Source organism: Nicotiana tomentosiformis, chromosome 2, assembly GCF_000390325.3.
Source record: "Nicotiana tomentosiformis chromosome 2, ASM39032v3, whole genome shotgun sequence".
Lineage (NCBI taxonomy): Eukaryota > Viridiplantae > Streptophyta > Magnoliopsida > Solanales > Solanaceae > Nicotiana > Nicotiana tomentosiformis.
In genome coordinates, this window is record NC_090813.1 from 85,875,128 (window position 1) to 85,892,114 (window position 16,987).

The 16,987-nt window shown below is 37.0% G+C and overlaps 2 protein-coding genes across 2 annotated transcripts; one reads left to right on the plus strand and one right to left on the minus strand.

Annotated features, from left to right (window-relative positions):
• Positions 1-792: 792 nt before the first annotated feature.
• LOC104093043 (probable polyamine oxidase 4) lies at positions 793-5,850 on the minus strand. Its single transcript, XM_009598759.4, has 10 exons — positions 5,352-5,850; positions 4,304-4,419; positions 4,123-4,211; positions 3,905-4,018; positions 3,386-3,473; positions 3,212-3,297; positions 3,011-3,113; positions 2,644-2,741; positions 1,874-2,303; positions 793-1,399 (listed from the first exon to the last, which is right to left on the minus strand). Exons 1-10 carry the CDS (start codon positions 5,395-5,397, stop codon positions 1,082-1,084), a joined length of 1,488 nt encoding a protein of 495 aa, XP_009597054.1. The 5' UTR covers positions 5,398-5,850; the 3' UTR covers positions 793-1,081.
• Positions 5,851-6,747: 897 nt separating this feature from the next.
• On the plus strand, positions 6,748-7,473 carry LOC138905204 (uncharacterized). The gene has a single exon (XM_070193711.1). The coding sequence runs from the start codon at positions 6,748-6,750 to the stop codon at positions 7,471-7,473; it is 726 nt and encodes a 241-aa protein (XP_070049812.1).
• The last annotated feature ends 9,514 nt before the right edge of the window (positions 7,474-16,987 follow it).

Genomic DNA, 16,987 nt, shown 5'->3' on the forward strand with positions numbered 1-16,987 from the left:
CTCAATTGGTTTGGTTTGGTTCCAATATTTGAAAAATCGACTTACTTGATTTGGTTTCTTTTTAGGGAAAAACTGACTCAAACCGAACCATGAACACTCCTAATTAAGAGTTAAGTAACTCTAATGATAATTTAGTTTATAGCAATTAACGGTCTGATTATTTCAAAAGAAAGTGTGTGTGCATAGCAGCATAGGATGTAGTATAACATTTTTAATACTGAGCATAGTCATCATAGTATATTAATGTGTAAATTCATGTGTGTGCATATGGAATTCGGTCTATCTGAATCCTCTAAAAGTTGATAATCTACTAAATACGTTTACGGAAAGAAGATTTCCATGGTTCTATATTTTTATTAATATTTGGGCACGTTTAATCGTGATCACTCGAACTCATGAAAAAGAACTTATTTCCATGGTTCTATATTTTTATTAATATTTGGGCACGTTTAATCGTGATCACTCGAACTCATGAAAAAGAACTTCTGACTATACTTCCTGTTTCAAACTACGGAACTAGGGCACAAATGTATGGAGATCATAGTAACTTAATTTTTTTTTTTTGAGTGTCTATATGGAAAATTGAAAAACATAGAGGACTTATGGTTATTAGCAATTTAGCATGTTCAACTATATGAGTTTGTTATAATTTTCTGGTCTAATTTGGAGTAGATTATTTACAGTATTTCATTTCATGACGTAATACATACCCCCGTCGAATCCATTGCAGTCCAAACTTTACTGTTCAAGGATAATGAAAACATCATAAACAACTTATTGTTCCAATAGAAGTACGAATAAAACTCTCAATATGGTCAATTTGAAAGCTTTGATACAATTGGCATTTCAGTTGAACGGGAGACAACATTATTTATACGTAAATTAATCTACGGATAAAGTAAAAGTACAAGCTGGAACACAATACCTAAGTGACTTGAAATGAAACTTGCAAATCCTGTTCAGATAATAATTCGTTTATATAACAGTACGACACTGGACAAACTGCTTGAGCAAAAGTTCAGTGAAACGGAACTTGCAAATTCAAACTTAGACAATCTTTTATTTCACAGTTGCATGCATATCACATTCTTGAAATCTGGAGAGGAACTGCGGTTTCAAGGATTTCCTCCCTATAGGAATTAGCCTGAACCATTTCCAGACTTCCATGTCTTTTGATGAGATGGTGGCGGCAATTTCCAGCAGCCATAATTCCAGATTCATACGCACCATGGACTGACCCCTGATGATCATCCGAGCTCACAGCTTCCCCTCCAAAGAATAGATTACCCAATGGTGCTCGAAGCCTATCGTACACATCAGTTGGCTTTCCAACCAAGTCATAAGAATAACATCCAAGGGTGTCCGGATCCGTACCCCAGCGAGATACAAGATACTGAACCTGTACAATGTACCAGATGATTAACTACCAGCACAACTACTATCTGTTTCTTTCAGTTAAACAAGGTTTACATTATAGGAGTGTTAGATAAGCAGATGCAGGTGTTTGGTTGTAATCAATAAAAGGGAAAATGCATCACTTTCCCTTCTGTAGTCTGTGTAGAAAGAAAAACTTCATCACCAGAATAAGAAATTAATGAAAGTGACAGCTGACGGAGCTGCTTCCTCATTTATCCTTCTATTTTTATATTTCTCTCTTCTGCATATGATTTTTTACCTTCTTGGGTTAAAGAAGTGTAAATGAGCTATTACAAAACTGTAATGATCAAAAATGAGATGTGCACTCACCAATTAAAGCAAATATAGACCAAAATAAATTAGCATGGGTGCAACACTTTAGAAATCCAGTCCTTTCTCATGCATGTCAGTAGCTTAGAGTTATAACTCACTTTGTGTAGGAGCAGAAATTACTTACAGGCTTAGTAGCATCCGGAAACATCTTCTTCAGCTGCAGCATTGCAAACTCAGCAGCAGATTCGTCTGATAATTTCTCAAGATCACAAGCAAGTCTTCCAGCAGCCATATAGACAAGGACCGGATGTCCTGTTGCCTTGTGGAGGTTAAGAAAATAACCACAAGCATATGAAGTAGGTGCAACAACACCTAACAATTCCACGTTCGGCCAAAATACGTTATCAAATCGTAATGCAATCTTGTTTTCATTGCCTACACCAAGATCTGCTATTGCAGATTGCTTCCATTCTGGTAATTTTGGTTCAAACTCAATCAAGTTGGCTTTAAGAACACCTAGAGGCACAGTTATAATAGCAGCATCCGCGACAAAATTCCTCCCATCGTCAACTGTAACCATCACCTTGTTATACCCATTCGTAATCCTCTTGACCCTAGTAAATCCATACAAACTAATTAGTTTCTAGAGAATAACTGGAAAGTACTAAATGCTTTGGAAATACTATGGGGGAAAGACAGAGGAGATATTCATCTTCGGCTGTTGAGGTGTAACATGAAAATTATTTCCCCATTGAGGAAAGGAATAACATTTTGTTTTAATATTCTTCGGAAATCAAGTAACCACAAGGTATAAAAAAGGTGACCTCATTTCTTATAATAGAAATAGGAATATAAAAATTCATCTGTGGTTTAACAGTCATTGTAGCTGCATCAATGTGAGTTTGACAAGAGTATGATAATCTAGAGAAACAAAGAAAAAAACCCAATGCGCACCTGTGACTTAAACGAATATTGATGTCTTTTGATAATGCCTTTATGACTGGGTGGTAACCTTGCACCATAAGTCCATGACCACCAGTGAGAACTTGTTCCTGCATGCGAAATATAACCATCAATATTGCTAAAAACTCAATTTATCATATATTTTCAAGGATATATCTATCAAATGGTTGTGCCAATTGGCAATGCGGGAATAAGTCAAAGTAAGCTACTGCTAGCTATATCTTGTAAAGCCCTGTTTCATTCCTTTGGAAGTTTGTATATGTCGAAATAAGACCTCAACTGAGCATGATAATGAAATTAGAAACTGCTTCAAACACCAATAAACTGTTTTAATAACAATAAATGAAAGAACACTTGCCTGATCCCAGGTTTTCAGAGAGATCGTGTCTGCATCTGCAGCAAACCATGCCTCCATTCTGCATATGTACCATTGCAACACCTCATGGGAAAGTCCTTCTTGCCTACAGCACAAATAACTCAATATCTATGTGCATATATAACTAGATTACACATTCAACAGACAATAGCAGGTCCTATGAGAAGCACTTTGTCTTCATACCTCAACTCTGGATGCCTGTCCAGTACAATAGATATTGCTTGAAGAACCGACAAGTCATGACTATGCTCATTCCTCACTTTCTCGGTCTGCATTAACAACACAAATAATCATCATTTCTCTCTTTAAAAAATTCTTAGCATAGCATTGGCGAGCGATTTAAAATTAAAGACCAACCTCGCTGAGGATTTTCTTGAATACATCTCCAACTTGAACAACTGTATTTTGAGGAACTTGATGACCATCCATGTCAAAAAGCATGAAACTATAAAAGGAAAGGGAAACACAATTAAGCTCCTGACTGACGTGATAGCATTCTCTGGTTAATTTGCACAAATAAATATAAAAGGCACAGGCAAAAATTCAGCAAATGCAGGAAGCTTTGAAACCAGACCATATGGGAACTCTGAAGGCAACTAAAATCTGTTCCACCCAGGCTAATTGTAAGTCCTTTTGATTTTCAAAAAGAACTAAAGTATAAAGAACCAAAGACACTTTCGAAAACAAGTGAAGAAGTTCGAAAACAAACTACAAGTTCGTAAGTGCCAATATTCTGACTGGTTGAATCAGGATGAAGACTTATAGCAAGTAAAAGTTTAACACCCATTATGGGGGGGGATAGCGCACAAAAGAGGGAAAATGCAAATTAATTCATGAAAAAAAATCATTTAAACAATGTAATGTCATCCAGGTTACCTTTCTAAATCATGGTCATACAGCACTGAGTTATCACCGCTAGTGCGATATAGGGTGAGCCCTAATCGACGTATCAGTGGAGCCAAAGGATTCTCATCACACACCCCATGGAGCCTGAAAAAACATTTAATTATCAAAGTCAATTAATTGCAGATTAAAAGGCATAAACTTCCAGATGTGGAAAGACAATTTGGGAGAAGAAAATCAAATTTTCGCACCATGATGCTCCCATATCAACTGGGCAACCAAATGAGTAGTCGGTATGTATGCGGCCACCAAGTCTATCCCGTGACTCCAACAAGAGCACCTGGACAAATATAGGAAGCATTTCTTTTAAGAATGAAAGAGTAAAAGGTTGTTGTTACATGTTAAAGAGTTTTAAATCCTGAGTATGCCCACCTTAAAAGATGCATTGTGAAGGAAACGTGCAGCAGCTATGCCTGAGATACCTCCACCAATCACAATTACAGATGGAGATGAACTATGCGGCCAACCTAAGCGGGGTGGTAAAATGCCTAATCAATCAATGAAAGAAAGGAACAGATAAAGCTCCATCGGTGATATCATAAGATTAGGCAACAAAACATATCAACACTCTTTATGATGGACATGAATATAAAGTTCTTCAATGCTCCAACAAAGTAAAAGCAAAATACTTAATGTGAAGAGTTAAGATAAAGCATATAATAGTATTGTTTTATTTTTATAAAGCAAAATACTTTGTGATGAATTTACACCCTTTAAGACGTTTTGTTTTGACTTGTTATTATAGTATCGTTTTATTTTTTAATTTATATTATAATATTGTTAGTGATAGAATATATTGAATTAAATATTTCTCCCAGAAATTTTTTCTGAAAGAGAACCTAAAGTCAAATAAAACTGAACGAGACCTCAATATTTGTCGAGATTATTCTTCTTTCAAGGCCAAACCAACATCAACAACGTATGAAATATGAAAGAAGACATGGTGCTTGTTCGTTCAACATTTTGCCAGAGGCAATTCATGAATTACTCCCATTTAATAATAACGTCCACACATGAAATACATGTTGCTAGCATAATGCCAATCTTAGTTTTTGTTAAATTACTCAACGAATGAAAGATAATTCTACTATGTCCAACCTAAAATTTCTATCCGAATTAGAACCTGTACTACTATGACCTCAATCATTTAATCATCAGCAATGTTCTTTTTTTTTTTTGTGTGTTTGTGCGTGTCTTTACTTAGTACTAAATCATTAAACACGGCAATGGTAAAAGTATCATAGTATAAAATAGGACAAGTTTCGCACAGATCACATCAAACACAGTAATCATTAATATAAAAAAAAAAAATAGGATCATAACAGTTCAGGTAAAATGGATGATTATTTCCTGAAAAAGCAACGAAATAACAATGAAAGAAAAGTAAGGACATATAATTCGAGGAAATTAGGAAACTAACCGTCAAGGAAATTACAGGAGCCAGAATCATCATCTTTGATTTCCATGAAATTATCCGTGACCAAAAACGGCGAGGTTGTTTGAATTGGAAGAATCGGAATGATTGTTTTTGAACAGCTAAGAGCGCAAAAACAGAGAATAGAGATTGAAAACTTGGCGTATGAGATGAATGAAATTAAGGGTGTATAGGAAGTAAGAAATTAGAAATTAATTGGTTGGAATGATAAAGCATGAAGATGAGAAGGCCGGCAATGAAGCGGCTGAGATTGGACGAACACCGTAGCTTATCAAACCAGCTCATAATCAGAACCTGCAGCATCCAATTTCAACTCAACAACTCCTCCCAATTTGATCGACGATTCTTGCTTCGTTTGCATAGATCGACTACCAATTAAATTAAAATCCTCCGTCTTAACTCTTAAATCCTCTCTCTCTCTCTCTCTTTAATTCTCTCTCTCTCTCTCAGAGTCAGAAGAGTTTGTAAATTATGATGGAGAAACAGATTAGTGGGTGAAATGTGGTATTGTATTTATAGTGATGAACGAAATTATAGGAGCATACAACTGGAAGGCAACCCGCGTAATGCATGATATTTCCGAGAAGGAAGGGTATTTTTGTCATTCAGTTCGAAGTCGTGTCGCTCTCGACTTCCCCAACTAGTAGTTGGCAACTACCACGCTTCACGTGAGCTCTATATCCTTTTTCAGTTTCTTCGTGTTTTTTTTTTTTTTTTCCGCATAGTGATGATTCAAAACAAAAATATATAATAAAATTTGTAGAAATTATTAGCCTAATGTAATTGTACCTAAGGCTATTTAATTGGTACTGTTCTTGAAGGTGTACATAAGTTGTTAGTTGATAGTTAAGAGTAAGAGCTCGTTTAGTTTGTTATATAGATGGGTAGAGTACATTTCATTTTAATCAGTTAAGAAATGGGCTAAGCTTTCTTTCTCTATCTCTTCTCTTATTCTTCTTTTCATCTATGATCTCGACCTTCATGAAGAGCTCAATCATGGCGGACCTAGGGTTTAATTTTGACATGGTATCAGCAGAGGCGGATGTAGAACGTCGACGGCGGGTTCAATTGAACCCATAACTTTTTATGCGGAGCAAAAATTTATATGTAAATTTTTTTTAAATTATAAAAATAGTAGATATGAACTCATAACTTTAAAAATATAATGGATTCAATATTAAAACTTTAAAAATTGAACCCATAAAATATAAATCCTGCATTCGACTCTGGGTATCAGAGCCCGGCTCCATGCGATTCTGATAGTCGAGCTCCAGTATCTCATCAATTTTTCCAAATCTCTAATTTTCCCTAATTTTTCGTTATTCTTCTGAAATTGTTCACTGCTTGTGAAATCTTCAAAATTCATCAACTTTTTGCTGAAATGGCCATCGATACTCCTGATACGGATGTTGGATCATCACATGCAAACACTCAAACACTCGATTGCAATGATCCGCTATATGTACATCCTTCGGACACGCTACGTATCTCACTTGTGCCAGAATTACTAATTGGAATAGAAAATTATTCGGAATGGAGTAGGTCTATGATAATGTCACTACTGGTGAAGAATAAACTAGGTTTTACAGATGGAACTTATACTAGAGAACAGTATGAGAAAGATATTTTTAGGTTATGGCAATGGGAACGGTGCAATGCTATAGTCCAGTCATGGATAAGAAGTTCAGTAGCACCAGAACTTAGAAGAGGAATTGTGTACTCTTCAGATGCGCAAAAGGTGTGGAAATCCATGAAGGATAGATTTGATAAGGTGAATGGCACAAAAATTTACCATATGAACAAGGAAATGAGTTCCTTGACACAAGGAATCTCTAGTATATCCGTGTACTTTTCTAGGCTGAATGATCTATGGGATGAATTTGAGTCGATTATCCTATTTCCTGGTTGTGACTGTGAGAAGTCCAGACAACTTGTTGTGTTCTTACACCAGCAGAAACTTATGAAGTTTTTAATGGGATTAAATGAGATTTATGCACCACAAAGAAGTCAGATACTGATGATGCACCCAACACCAACACTTGATCAAGCATATTTCATGATTATTCAAGAGGAAAGTCAGAGAATGAGTAGTGGATCTGCTACATAGAATGGGATTCTAGGTAGTGCACCTGTAGGTATGGACAGCAGTGCACTTGTAACTGCCAATGCTTCCAACATGAGACCTAGGAGGAACAATATATTGCTATGTGATTATTGCAAGATGAAGGGACATAAAAGGGACACTTATTATAAACTTAATGGATATTCACCAGGTTTTAAGTTCAATAACAATAAGAGAAGAGGAACACAAGACAATAGTGGACCTATGGCTCATAATGTGAATGCAGGGCATGAGTTTCAAAATGCAAAAAATGCACATGCTATGCAGAATGTTCCAACTGTTCCAACTGTGCAGGCTTTCACTCCAGAACAATATCAGCAGATTCTCAAGCTCTTAAATAAAGAACCTCAGCCAGCAGAAGTTGCTAACATGGCAGGTAAATCACTACCTGAACATAGATGTTGGATTATTGATTCTGGTGCTTCAAATCATATGGTATCATCCTTGAATCTCTTGTCAAGTATCACCCAAATACCTGAACCTAAATCTTCCTCAGTGTATCTACCTAATGGTAATAGCACCAAAATTACTCACACTGGTTCTTGCAATCTATTTAACTCAAAAACCATTCATGGTGTACTCTATGTACCTGAATTCAGATATAATATATTGTCTATCTCCAAATACACTAAAGAGTTAAATAGTTCTGTCCACTTTTATCCTAATTTTTTTTATCTTTCAGGACCTCTTCAGTGGTATGGTGAAGGGGATTGGTAGACTCAGAGGAGGGCTCTACATCTTCAATCATTCACCTGCTACTACCTCTTCTTCCTCCAATTGTATTACAGTCTCACATCAACCAAGTTCAAGCTTCTTGTGGCATCAAAGACTGGGTCATGCCCCTATGACAGTCTTACAAACTATACATGAAATAAATAAGTACTTGTCTAAGTCATCTACTTGTAATTGCGTTATTTGTCCTCTTTCTAGGCAAGTTAGATTGCCGTTTCCTATTAGTACTTCTAAGTCTGTTTGCTCTTTTGAACTAGTCTATATGGATGTTTGGGGACCATATAGAATATGTACTTACAATGGCTTCAAATACTTCCTAACTCTTGTTGATGACTATACTAGAATGACATGGACTTTTCTCTTGAGACTCAAGAGTGATGTGTATGTTATTTTAAAAGATTTCCTTCAACTTGTAGAAAACCAATTTGGTACTACTGTCAAATGTGTCAAGTCAGACAATGGACATGAATTTTTAACACTCTTTGTTTCAATCTTTTCAAGTCCAAAGGAATAATTCATCAAAGCAGTTGTGTGCATACTCCACAACAGAATGGAGTTGTAGGGAAAAAACACAAACATCTTCTTGAAATAGGAAAAGCCTTAAGATTTCAAGCCAACATACCTTTAAAATTCTGGGGTGATTGCATTCTAACAGCAACCTACATCATTAATAGACTTCTCAGTTATGTTCTATAAGGAAAATCTCATTATGAGATGTTCCATGGAAAACCCCCTTCTTTTGACCACATGAGAACAATGGGGTGCCTTTGCTATGCCACAAAGACTTTCCATGATAAATTCAATCCTAAATCTATTCATGGAGTCTTCATGGGGTATGCACCAACACAATAGGGATATAAAGTATATGATATTGCTGCTAACAAATTCATGATTAGTAGGGATGTTGTATTCAAAGAAGTGATCTTTCCTTTCAAACATCTTAAACACGGATTCTTAGTTATTCGTGATCTAAATCCTAGTCACCCTGTCTCGGATATATTTTCTCCTTCTAACATAGCACCAGAATCTTCTACCAATATTGAACCAGAAACCACTCCACTTGACCCTTCAAATGATTCAACAGACTCACCTGCTTCTTTCTCTAATTCCCATGTTAGATCTCCTTCTTTTCCTACTCATTCCTCCTCTTCTGCTCCTTCTTTGCCTGTTGATTCATCATCTGACACTCATGTTGTATCCCCAGACTCACGTGATGTCCCAGTTACCATTCCCACACAAGTCAGGAAGTCAGGTAGGGTCTCTAAACCTCCTATATGGCTGACTGACTATGCGCATCCTCCCCTGCCTTCTACTTCTGCCTCCACTTCATCTTTTTATCCTATACATCAGTTCATTCCCTATTCTCATCTTTCTCCTACTTTTCAATCCTACCTAGCCTCATTTTCTTCTGACACTAAACCAACCTCATTTTTCTCAAACTGTAAACGATGACAGGTGGATCAAGGCTATGAAACTTGAGATTGAGGCATTGGAACAAAATAACACTTGGGAAGTAGTGAATTTGCCTCCTGGCAAAGTCCTTATAGGATGTACATAGGTGTACAAAATTAAGTACAATGTCGATGGCACAGTGGAAAGGTTTAAGGCCAGACTGGTAGCAAAGGGCTATACTCAACAGGAAGGGATTGACTTTCATGACACCTTCTCACTTGTGCCCAAAGTGACCACAGTGAGAACTGTTATAACAGTTGTTGCACTCAAAAAATGGCCAATCTATCAAATGGATGTACATAATGCATTTTAAATGGTGATTTACATGAAGAAGGCTACATGACTATGCCTTAGGGATTTGGTAGCCAGGGGGAGCATAGGGTATGTAGACTACTCAAATCCCTCTATGGCTTGAAGCAAGCCTCTAGGCAGTGGAATTTGAAGCTAGCACAAGCACTTCTCAAATCTGATTTTCATCAAAGCAGACATGATTACTCTTTGTTTACTAAAACAACTAATGGAAAATTTGTTCTCATACTTGTCTATGTAGATGACTTATTTATTACAGTAATGATCAAGAGGAGATTAATACATAAAAAGCATTTTTGCATCAGAACTTCAAACTGGAAGATCTTGGAGAGTTGAGATACTTTATGGGAATCGAAATTGCTAGATCAACAAAAGGCATTTTTATGTCTCAAAGGTAGTATGCTTTGGAGATGATCTCAGAGGCAGGATTCTTAGGATCAAAACCCAAAAAGACTCCAATGGAACAAAACTTGAAACTTACAAGCACAGAATTTGATAAGATTGTGAATGAGAATACTGATGACAGTATCTTGGAGGACAGAAGTCTTTTTCAAAGACTGGTTGGCAAGCTTCTGTATTTGACAATCACAAGACCTGACATTGCATATGTTGTACAAAGTCTAAGCCAATTTATGCATGCTCCAAAGAAGTCTCATTATGAGGCTGCATTACATGTTGTGAGATACATTAAGGATCAGCCTGGACTTGGACTTCTCATGTCAAACAATAGTGCAGAGAGAGTTCATGGATTATGTGATTCAAATTGGGGATCATGTCCCATGTTCAGGAATCAATTAAAGGGTTCTGTATCAAATTGGGGAGTTCTCTCATTTCATGGAAGGCAAAGAAGCAGACTACTATCTCAAGGAGCTTAGCTGAAGCAGAGTATAAAAGTATGGCACATACAGTGGCAGAGTTGACATAGTTGAATGGTTTGCTGAAGGAACTAACAGTAGACATTAAAGAGCATATGGAGTTGTATTGTGATAACAAAGTTGCCTTACAAATTGCTGCAAATCCCATCTACCATGAAAGAAAAAAACACATAGAAATTGATTACCATTTCATAAGGGAGAAGATTCAAGAGGGGCTAATCAAGACTGCGCACATAGGAAGTAATGAGCAACCAACTGACATCTTGACAAAGGCTTTGGGACACCAACAACATGCAGTTCTGGTATCCAAGTTGGGAATGAAAAATATTTTTCTCAACTTGAGGGGGAGTGTAGAAATTATTAGCTTAATGTAGTTGTACCTAAGGCTATTTAATTGGTATTGTTCTAGAAGGTGTACATAAGTTGTTAGTTGATAGTCAAGAGTAAGAGGTCGTTTGGTTAGTTATTGTTGAGGTTTTGTTTTTAAGATGAAATATTCTTAAAATGAGGGTGAATGGAAAATGGAGGAAAAATGAAATTTTGAGTAAAATTTTAAGTTTTCCCTCTTGACAATGAGACATTGTCCCATATTGGAAGAGGAAGACATTTTTGGTGGGTATATATATAATTGCTCTTCTTGTAGCTCTTAAAGAGTTAAGAAGAAAGCAAGCCTCACGCCGTCGTCGTCGTCGCTCGCTCGGCTCGGCTACGGCTACGGCTATAGCTTCGGCTTCGGCTTTGGATTAGGATTTGGATTTGGATTTGGATTTGGTCAAATGATCAATTGATTGATTAATTTTTTGGACCAAATTTATTTGTTAATAGTAAATATTAACGTAAGATTATCCGCATTTGTAACGGATATTTTCCAATCCGTGTATTGACCATTTGGCAACCGCCTAATGCTCTTCCCACCATGAAGTGCTTGCTCCACAAATATAAAGTGCTTGCTCCACAAACATGTAATGCTTGCTCCACCATGGAGGGTGGACGTTTGGTCTTCTTCAATATTTTGCTGCTATATATATGTGCAGCAGATGTTGAAGAAAGACACTCAACACACAACACACAATTCGCTCAACAAATTGGCTATACATTAGCACTCCTTCCTCTCAGCATTTTCATACGATTTTCTGAGTTTATACTCCTTCGTTCTGCATTATTTTTTAACTTCAAACAAAGCAACTGTAAGTGTGATTTGCTACCGAACTTTGTGTTCGCTGAAACACTGGGGTTTGAAGTACCGCTACACCAGTGTGTTATTCGTTCTATCCTGGGAGGAAATAATCCATTACCTTGGGTACTAAGAGGGGATTAAATTCCTTAAGGAAATACTGTGAATTCAGTGGGCTCGAATTTATTATTGTTTCATTATGTTAACTTATATTTTACAGAATTATTATTTACAAATACAGCAATATTGGCGGGAATAACAATCTTAAGGAATTTAATATTAATTTCTGTATTTGTGTTATTCTTATTATTCTGCAAACTAAAACCTTTGTGGTTTGTGTACTCCCGTTTTGGAGAGTTAAGCCTTCGTGGCGTTTTGTTGGATATTAAAATCTACGTGATTTTTACCCCAGTTTGAAAACGTGTATTAAACGTTTGTTTGTGTCATTCTTTTACAGAAAAAATGATGACTGAAAGCGAAAACCAAGCTATTCCGATGGTAACTGCCAACACATCGACAAGTCGAACACCGGCGTTGGCACCGGCAGAAAAACCCGGAAAATTTTTCGGGATTGATTTCAAGCGCTGGCAGCAGAAGATGTTCTTCTACTTAACTACGTTAAGTATACAGAAGTTCATCAAGGAAGATGTTCCTGATCTGCCAGATAAAACTCCAGATAATGAACGTTTTCTCGTGATTGAAGCGTGGAAGCATTCTGATTTTTTATGCAAGAATTATATTCTTAGCGGGCTGGATGATAATCTGTATAATGTATACAGCAGCGTGGAGACGTCAAAAGAATTGTGGAATGCGCTTGAAAAGAAATATAAAATTGAAGATGTCGGGATGAAGAAATTCGTTGCCGCAAAATTTTTGGATTACAAAATGGTAGATAGCAAATCTGTTATTACCCAAGTCCAGGAATTGCAAGTGATTATTCATGATCTACTTGCTGAAGGTCTTGTCATCAATGAAGCATTCCAAGTAGCAGCAATGATTGAGAAGTTGCCTCCGTTGTGGAAGGACTTCAAAAATTATTTGAAACACAAACGAAAGGAAATGTCCCTTGAAGATCTCATTGTTCGGTTGAGAATCGAAGAGGACAATAAAGCTGCTGAAAGGAGAGGCCGTGGAAATTCAACAATAATGGGAGCAAATATTGTTGAAGCTAACAAAAAGAGGAAGAAGGCTTCTGGTCCGAAATACAACCCAAGCAAGAAGCGGTTCAGTGAAAACTGCTACAACTGTGGGAAAACTGGACACAAGTCTACGGAGTGTCGTGCTCCGAAGAAAGACAAGAAAAGAGGTCAAGCAAACATGGTAGTAAACCATGATGATGTTGATAACTTGTGTGCCATGCTTTCTGAATGTAACTTGGTGGGAAATCCTAAACTGTGGTGGTTTGATTCAGGAGCCACTCGCCATGTTTGTGCAGTTAGAGAGGCTTTTGCTACCTATGCTCTTGCTGAACCCAGAGAGACAGTTTATATGGGAAATGCTTCAACAGCAAAAGTTGAAGGATATGGAAAGATATTTCTGAAAATGACTTCTGGAAAGGTCATGACTTTGAACAATGTCCTTCATGTTCCCGAAATAAGAAAGAATTTAGTCTCTACTGGACTTCTTGTTAAGCACGGTTTTAAGTGCATTTTTGTGTCAAACAAGGTTGTAATTAGTAAGAATGAAATATTAATAGGAAAAGGTTACCTCACCGAGGGCCTTTTCAACCTAAATGTAATGGTTGTGGAAAATAATAATAATATTTCAGCTTCTTCTTACTTACTTGAGTCAAATGATTTATGGCATGTACGTTTGGGTCATGTCAATTATAAAACCTTGCGGAAAATGATTAACTTGGAAGTACTGCCCAAGTTTGAATGCGAAAAATTAAAATGTCAAACATGTGTGGAATCTAAGTATGTTAAACATCCTTATAAGTCAGTTGAAAGGAATTCAAATCCTTTAGACTTAATTCACACAGATATTTGTGACATGAAGTCAATACCATCTCGCGGTGGAAAGAAGTATTTCATAACTTTTATTGACGATGGTACTCGATATTGCTATGTTTACTTACTGAATAGTAAAGATGAAGCAATAGACGCATTCAGGCAATACAAAAATGAAGTTGAAACGCAACTTAACAAGAAAGTAAAAATGATAAGAAGTGATAGGGGTGGTGAATATGAATCTCCTTTTGAAGAAATATGTTTAGAATATGGAATTATTCATCAAACAACAGCCCCTTACACGCCCCAATCTAATGGGATTGCGGAAAGAAAGAATCGCACATTAAAGGAGATGATGAATACGTTGTTGATAAGTTCTGGTTTGCCACAGAACTTGTGGGGGAAGCCATTCTTACGGCTAATCGAATATTAAATCGAGTGCCCCATAGCAAAACACAATCCATTCCATATGAAAAATGGAAAGGAAGGAAGCCCAACTTGAATTACTTTAAAGTGTGGGGGTGTTTGGCAAAAGTGCAAGTTCCTAAACCCAAAAGGGTAAAGATAGGACCGAAAACCGTTGATTGTGTTTTCATAGGATATGCGACAAATAGTAAAGCATATCGATTTCTGGTTCATAAATCAGAAAATCCCGACATTCATAATAATACGGTTATAGAATCAGATAATGCTGAGTTCTTTGAAAATATATATCCGTATAAAAAGGAATGTGAGTCGTTTGGTGAAGGATCTAAACGACCTCGGGAAGAAACAAAAGAAAGTACATGTAATCAGGAGAATCCAAGACGTAGTAAACGTCAAAGAACGTCTACTTCATTTGGACCGGATTTTGTGACTTTCTTATTGGAGAATGAGCCTCAAACATTTAAAGAAGCTATGACTTCTTCGGAATCATTGTTTTGGAAAGAGGCAGTCAATAGTGAAATAGAATCCATATTGAACAACCATACATGGGAATTGGTTGATCTTCCTCCTGGAAATAAACCTTTGGGTTCTAAATGGATTTTTAAGAGAAAAATCAAAGATGATGGCACTATTGATAAATTCAAGGCAAGGCTCGTAGTCAAAGGGTATAGACAACGAGAAGGTCTAGACTACTTTGATACATACTCTCCAGTTACAAGAATTACGTCCATACGGATGTTAGTAGCATTAGCTGCAGTGTATGGTCTTGAAATTCATCAAATGGATGTTAAGACTGCCTTCTTGAATGGAGAGTTGGAGAAAGAAATTTACATGGAACAACCTGAAGGGTTTGTGGTTCCAGGTAAAGAAAAGAAGGTATGTAGACTTGTTAAGTCTCTTTACGGACTAAAACAAGCACCCAAACAATGGCATGCGAAATTTGACCAAACAATATTGTCAAATAGTTTTAAGATAAATGAATGTGATAAATGTGTGTACATTAAAAATGTTCCAAATCACATAGTCATTGTTTGCCTATATGTGGATGATATGCTGATAATGAGTAATGACATTGCCAACATAAATGCTACTAAGCGTATGCTCAATAGCAAGTTTGATATGAAAGACTTGGGAGTTGCTGATTTAATTCTGGGAATTAAGATCCATAAGACTCCTCAAGGTCTGGCATTGTCACAATCTCATTATATTAAGACAGTACTTGAAAAATTCAAGCACTTGGGCTTTAAAGTTGCAAAGACTCCAATTGACGTGAATCTTGCATTAGCAAAGAACAAAGGCCAAAGCATATCACAATTGGATTATGCTCGTGTGTTGGGATGCTTAATGTATATCATGAATTGTACACGACCAGATATAGCTTGTGCTATAAGTAAACTGAGTCGATATACGAGCAATCCAGGCCAATCTCATTGGATGGCAATGAAACGAGTTTTGGGATATTTAGAACATACCCAGAACTTTGAATTGCACTACAGTAATTTCCCTGCGGTGATTGAGGGATACTGTGATACAAATTGGATCACCGGTTCAACTGATTCTAAGTCCACGAGTGGATATGTATTCACTATTGGTGGAGGAGCGGTATCTTGGAAGTCGTCCAAACAAACATGTATTGCCCGCTCTACAATTGAGGCTGAATTCATAGCCTTAGATAAAGCCGGTGAAGAAGCTGAATGGCTCCGGAATTTCTTGGAAGACATTCCATTTTGGCCCAAACCGTTGGCACCAATATGCATACATTGTGATAGTCAAGCGGCAATTGGAAGGGCTGGGAGCGTTATGTATAACGGTAAATCTCGTCATATACGACGAAGACATAAAACCGTTAGGCAATTACTCTCTAGAGGAATTATCACGATTGACTATGTAAAGTCAAGTGATAATGTGTCGGATCCACTTACAAAAGGCCTAACTAGAGAGGTAGTTGAGAAATCATCAAGGGGAATGGGGCTATGGCCGAGAACAAGTCATTGTGGCGGTAACTCTACCTAGAAGACTGGAGATCCCAAGATCTAGGTTCAAGGAGATCAAACAAAGTCATTAATGACGGTTCAACATTGTCAAATAAAATTTTAGTCCGTTCTCGTGATGAGACAATGTTCAGTACCAAGGATAAAGCATTAAGGCTTTTTAATGATTTCTAAATTTGATACGGGGTATATCAAATAGTGTATCTACAGGATGACACGTTTAGGAATCACCTATGTAAGTGTGAAGTGTTAGCCGCTTCAAGGAGAACTTTGTAAGGCCAGTTCTCTACGCACTTATGAAACCAGGCGGTGTTCATGGCTGAAACGAACACAACAATGAGAACCAAAGACGGTTAAGGGTTGATTGTGTGACTTATGGTTGTCTAGGTATACACCAAAGATCGACGGTTCAAAGATATCAAATCTACCGATTGACCGAGTATATCCGACATAAGTTTACTACGGAAAGTTCAAAGGAAAACCTACTTATCCAGATGCGATTAATCCTTACTTGTAAATCACACAGTTTTTCTATGCATACTTCCGTGATATAGCCATTCCCCATTCATGTGGGGGATTGTTGAGGTTTTG

Coding starts and splice junctions, on each gene's coding strand:
- LOC104093043 (XM_009598759.4), bottom strand. CDS start 5,397: ATGGAAATCAAAGATGATGATTCTGGCTCCTGTAATTTCCTTGACG. Junction 4,420..5,351: donor CTCCTGTAATTTCCTTGACG/GTTAGTTTCCTA, acceptor TTGATTGATTAG/GCATTTTACCACCCCGCTTA. Junction 4,212..4,303: donor TTCACAATGCATCTTTTAAG/GTGGGCATACTC, acceptor ATATTTGTCCAG/GTGCTCTTGTTGGAGTCACG.
- LOC138905204 (XM_070193711.1), top strand. CDS start 6,748: ATGGCCATCGATACTCCTGATACGGATGTTGGATCATCACATGCAAAC.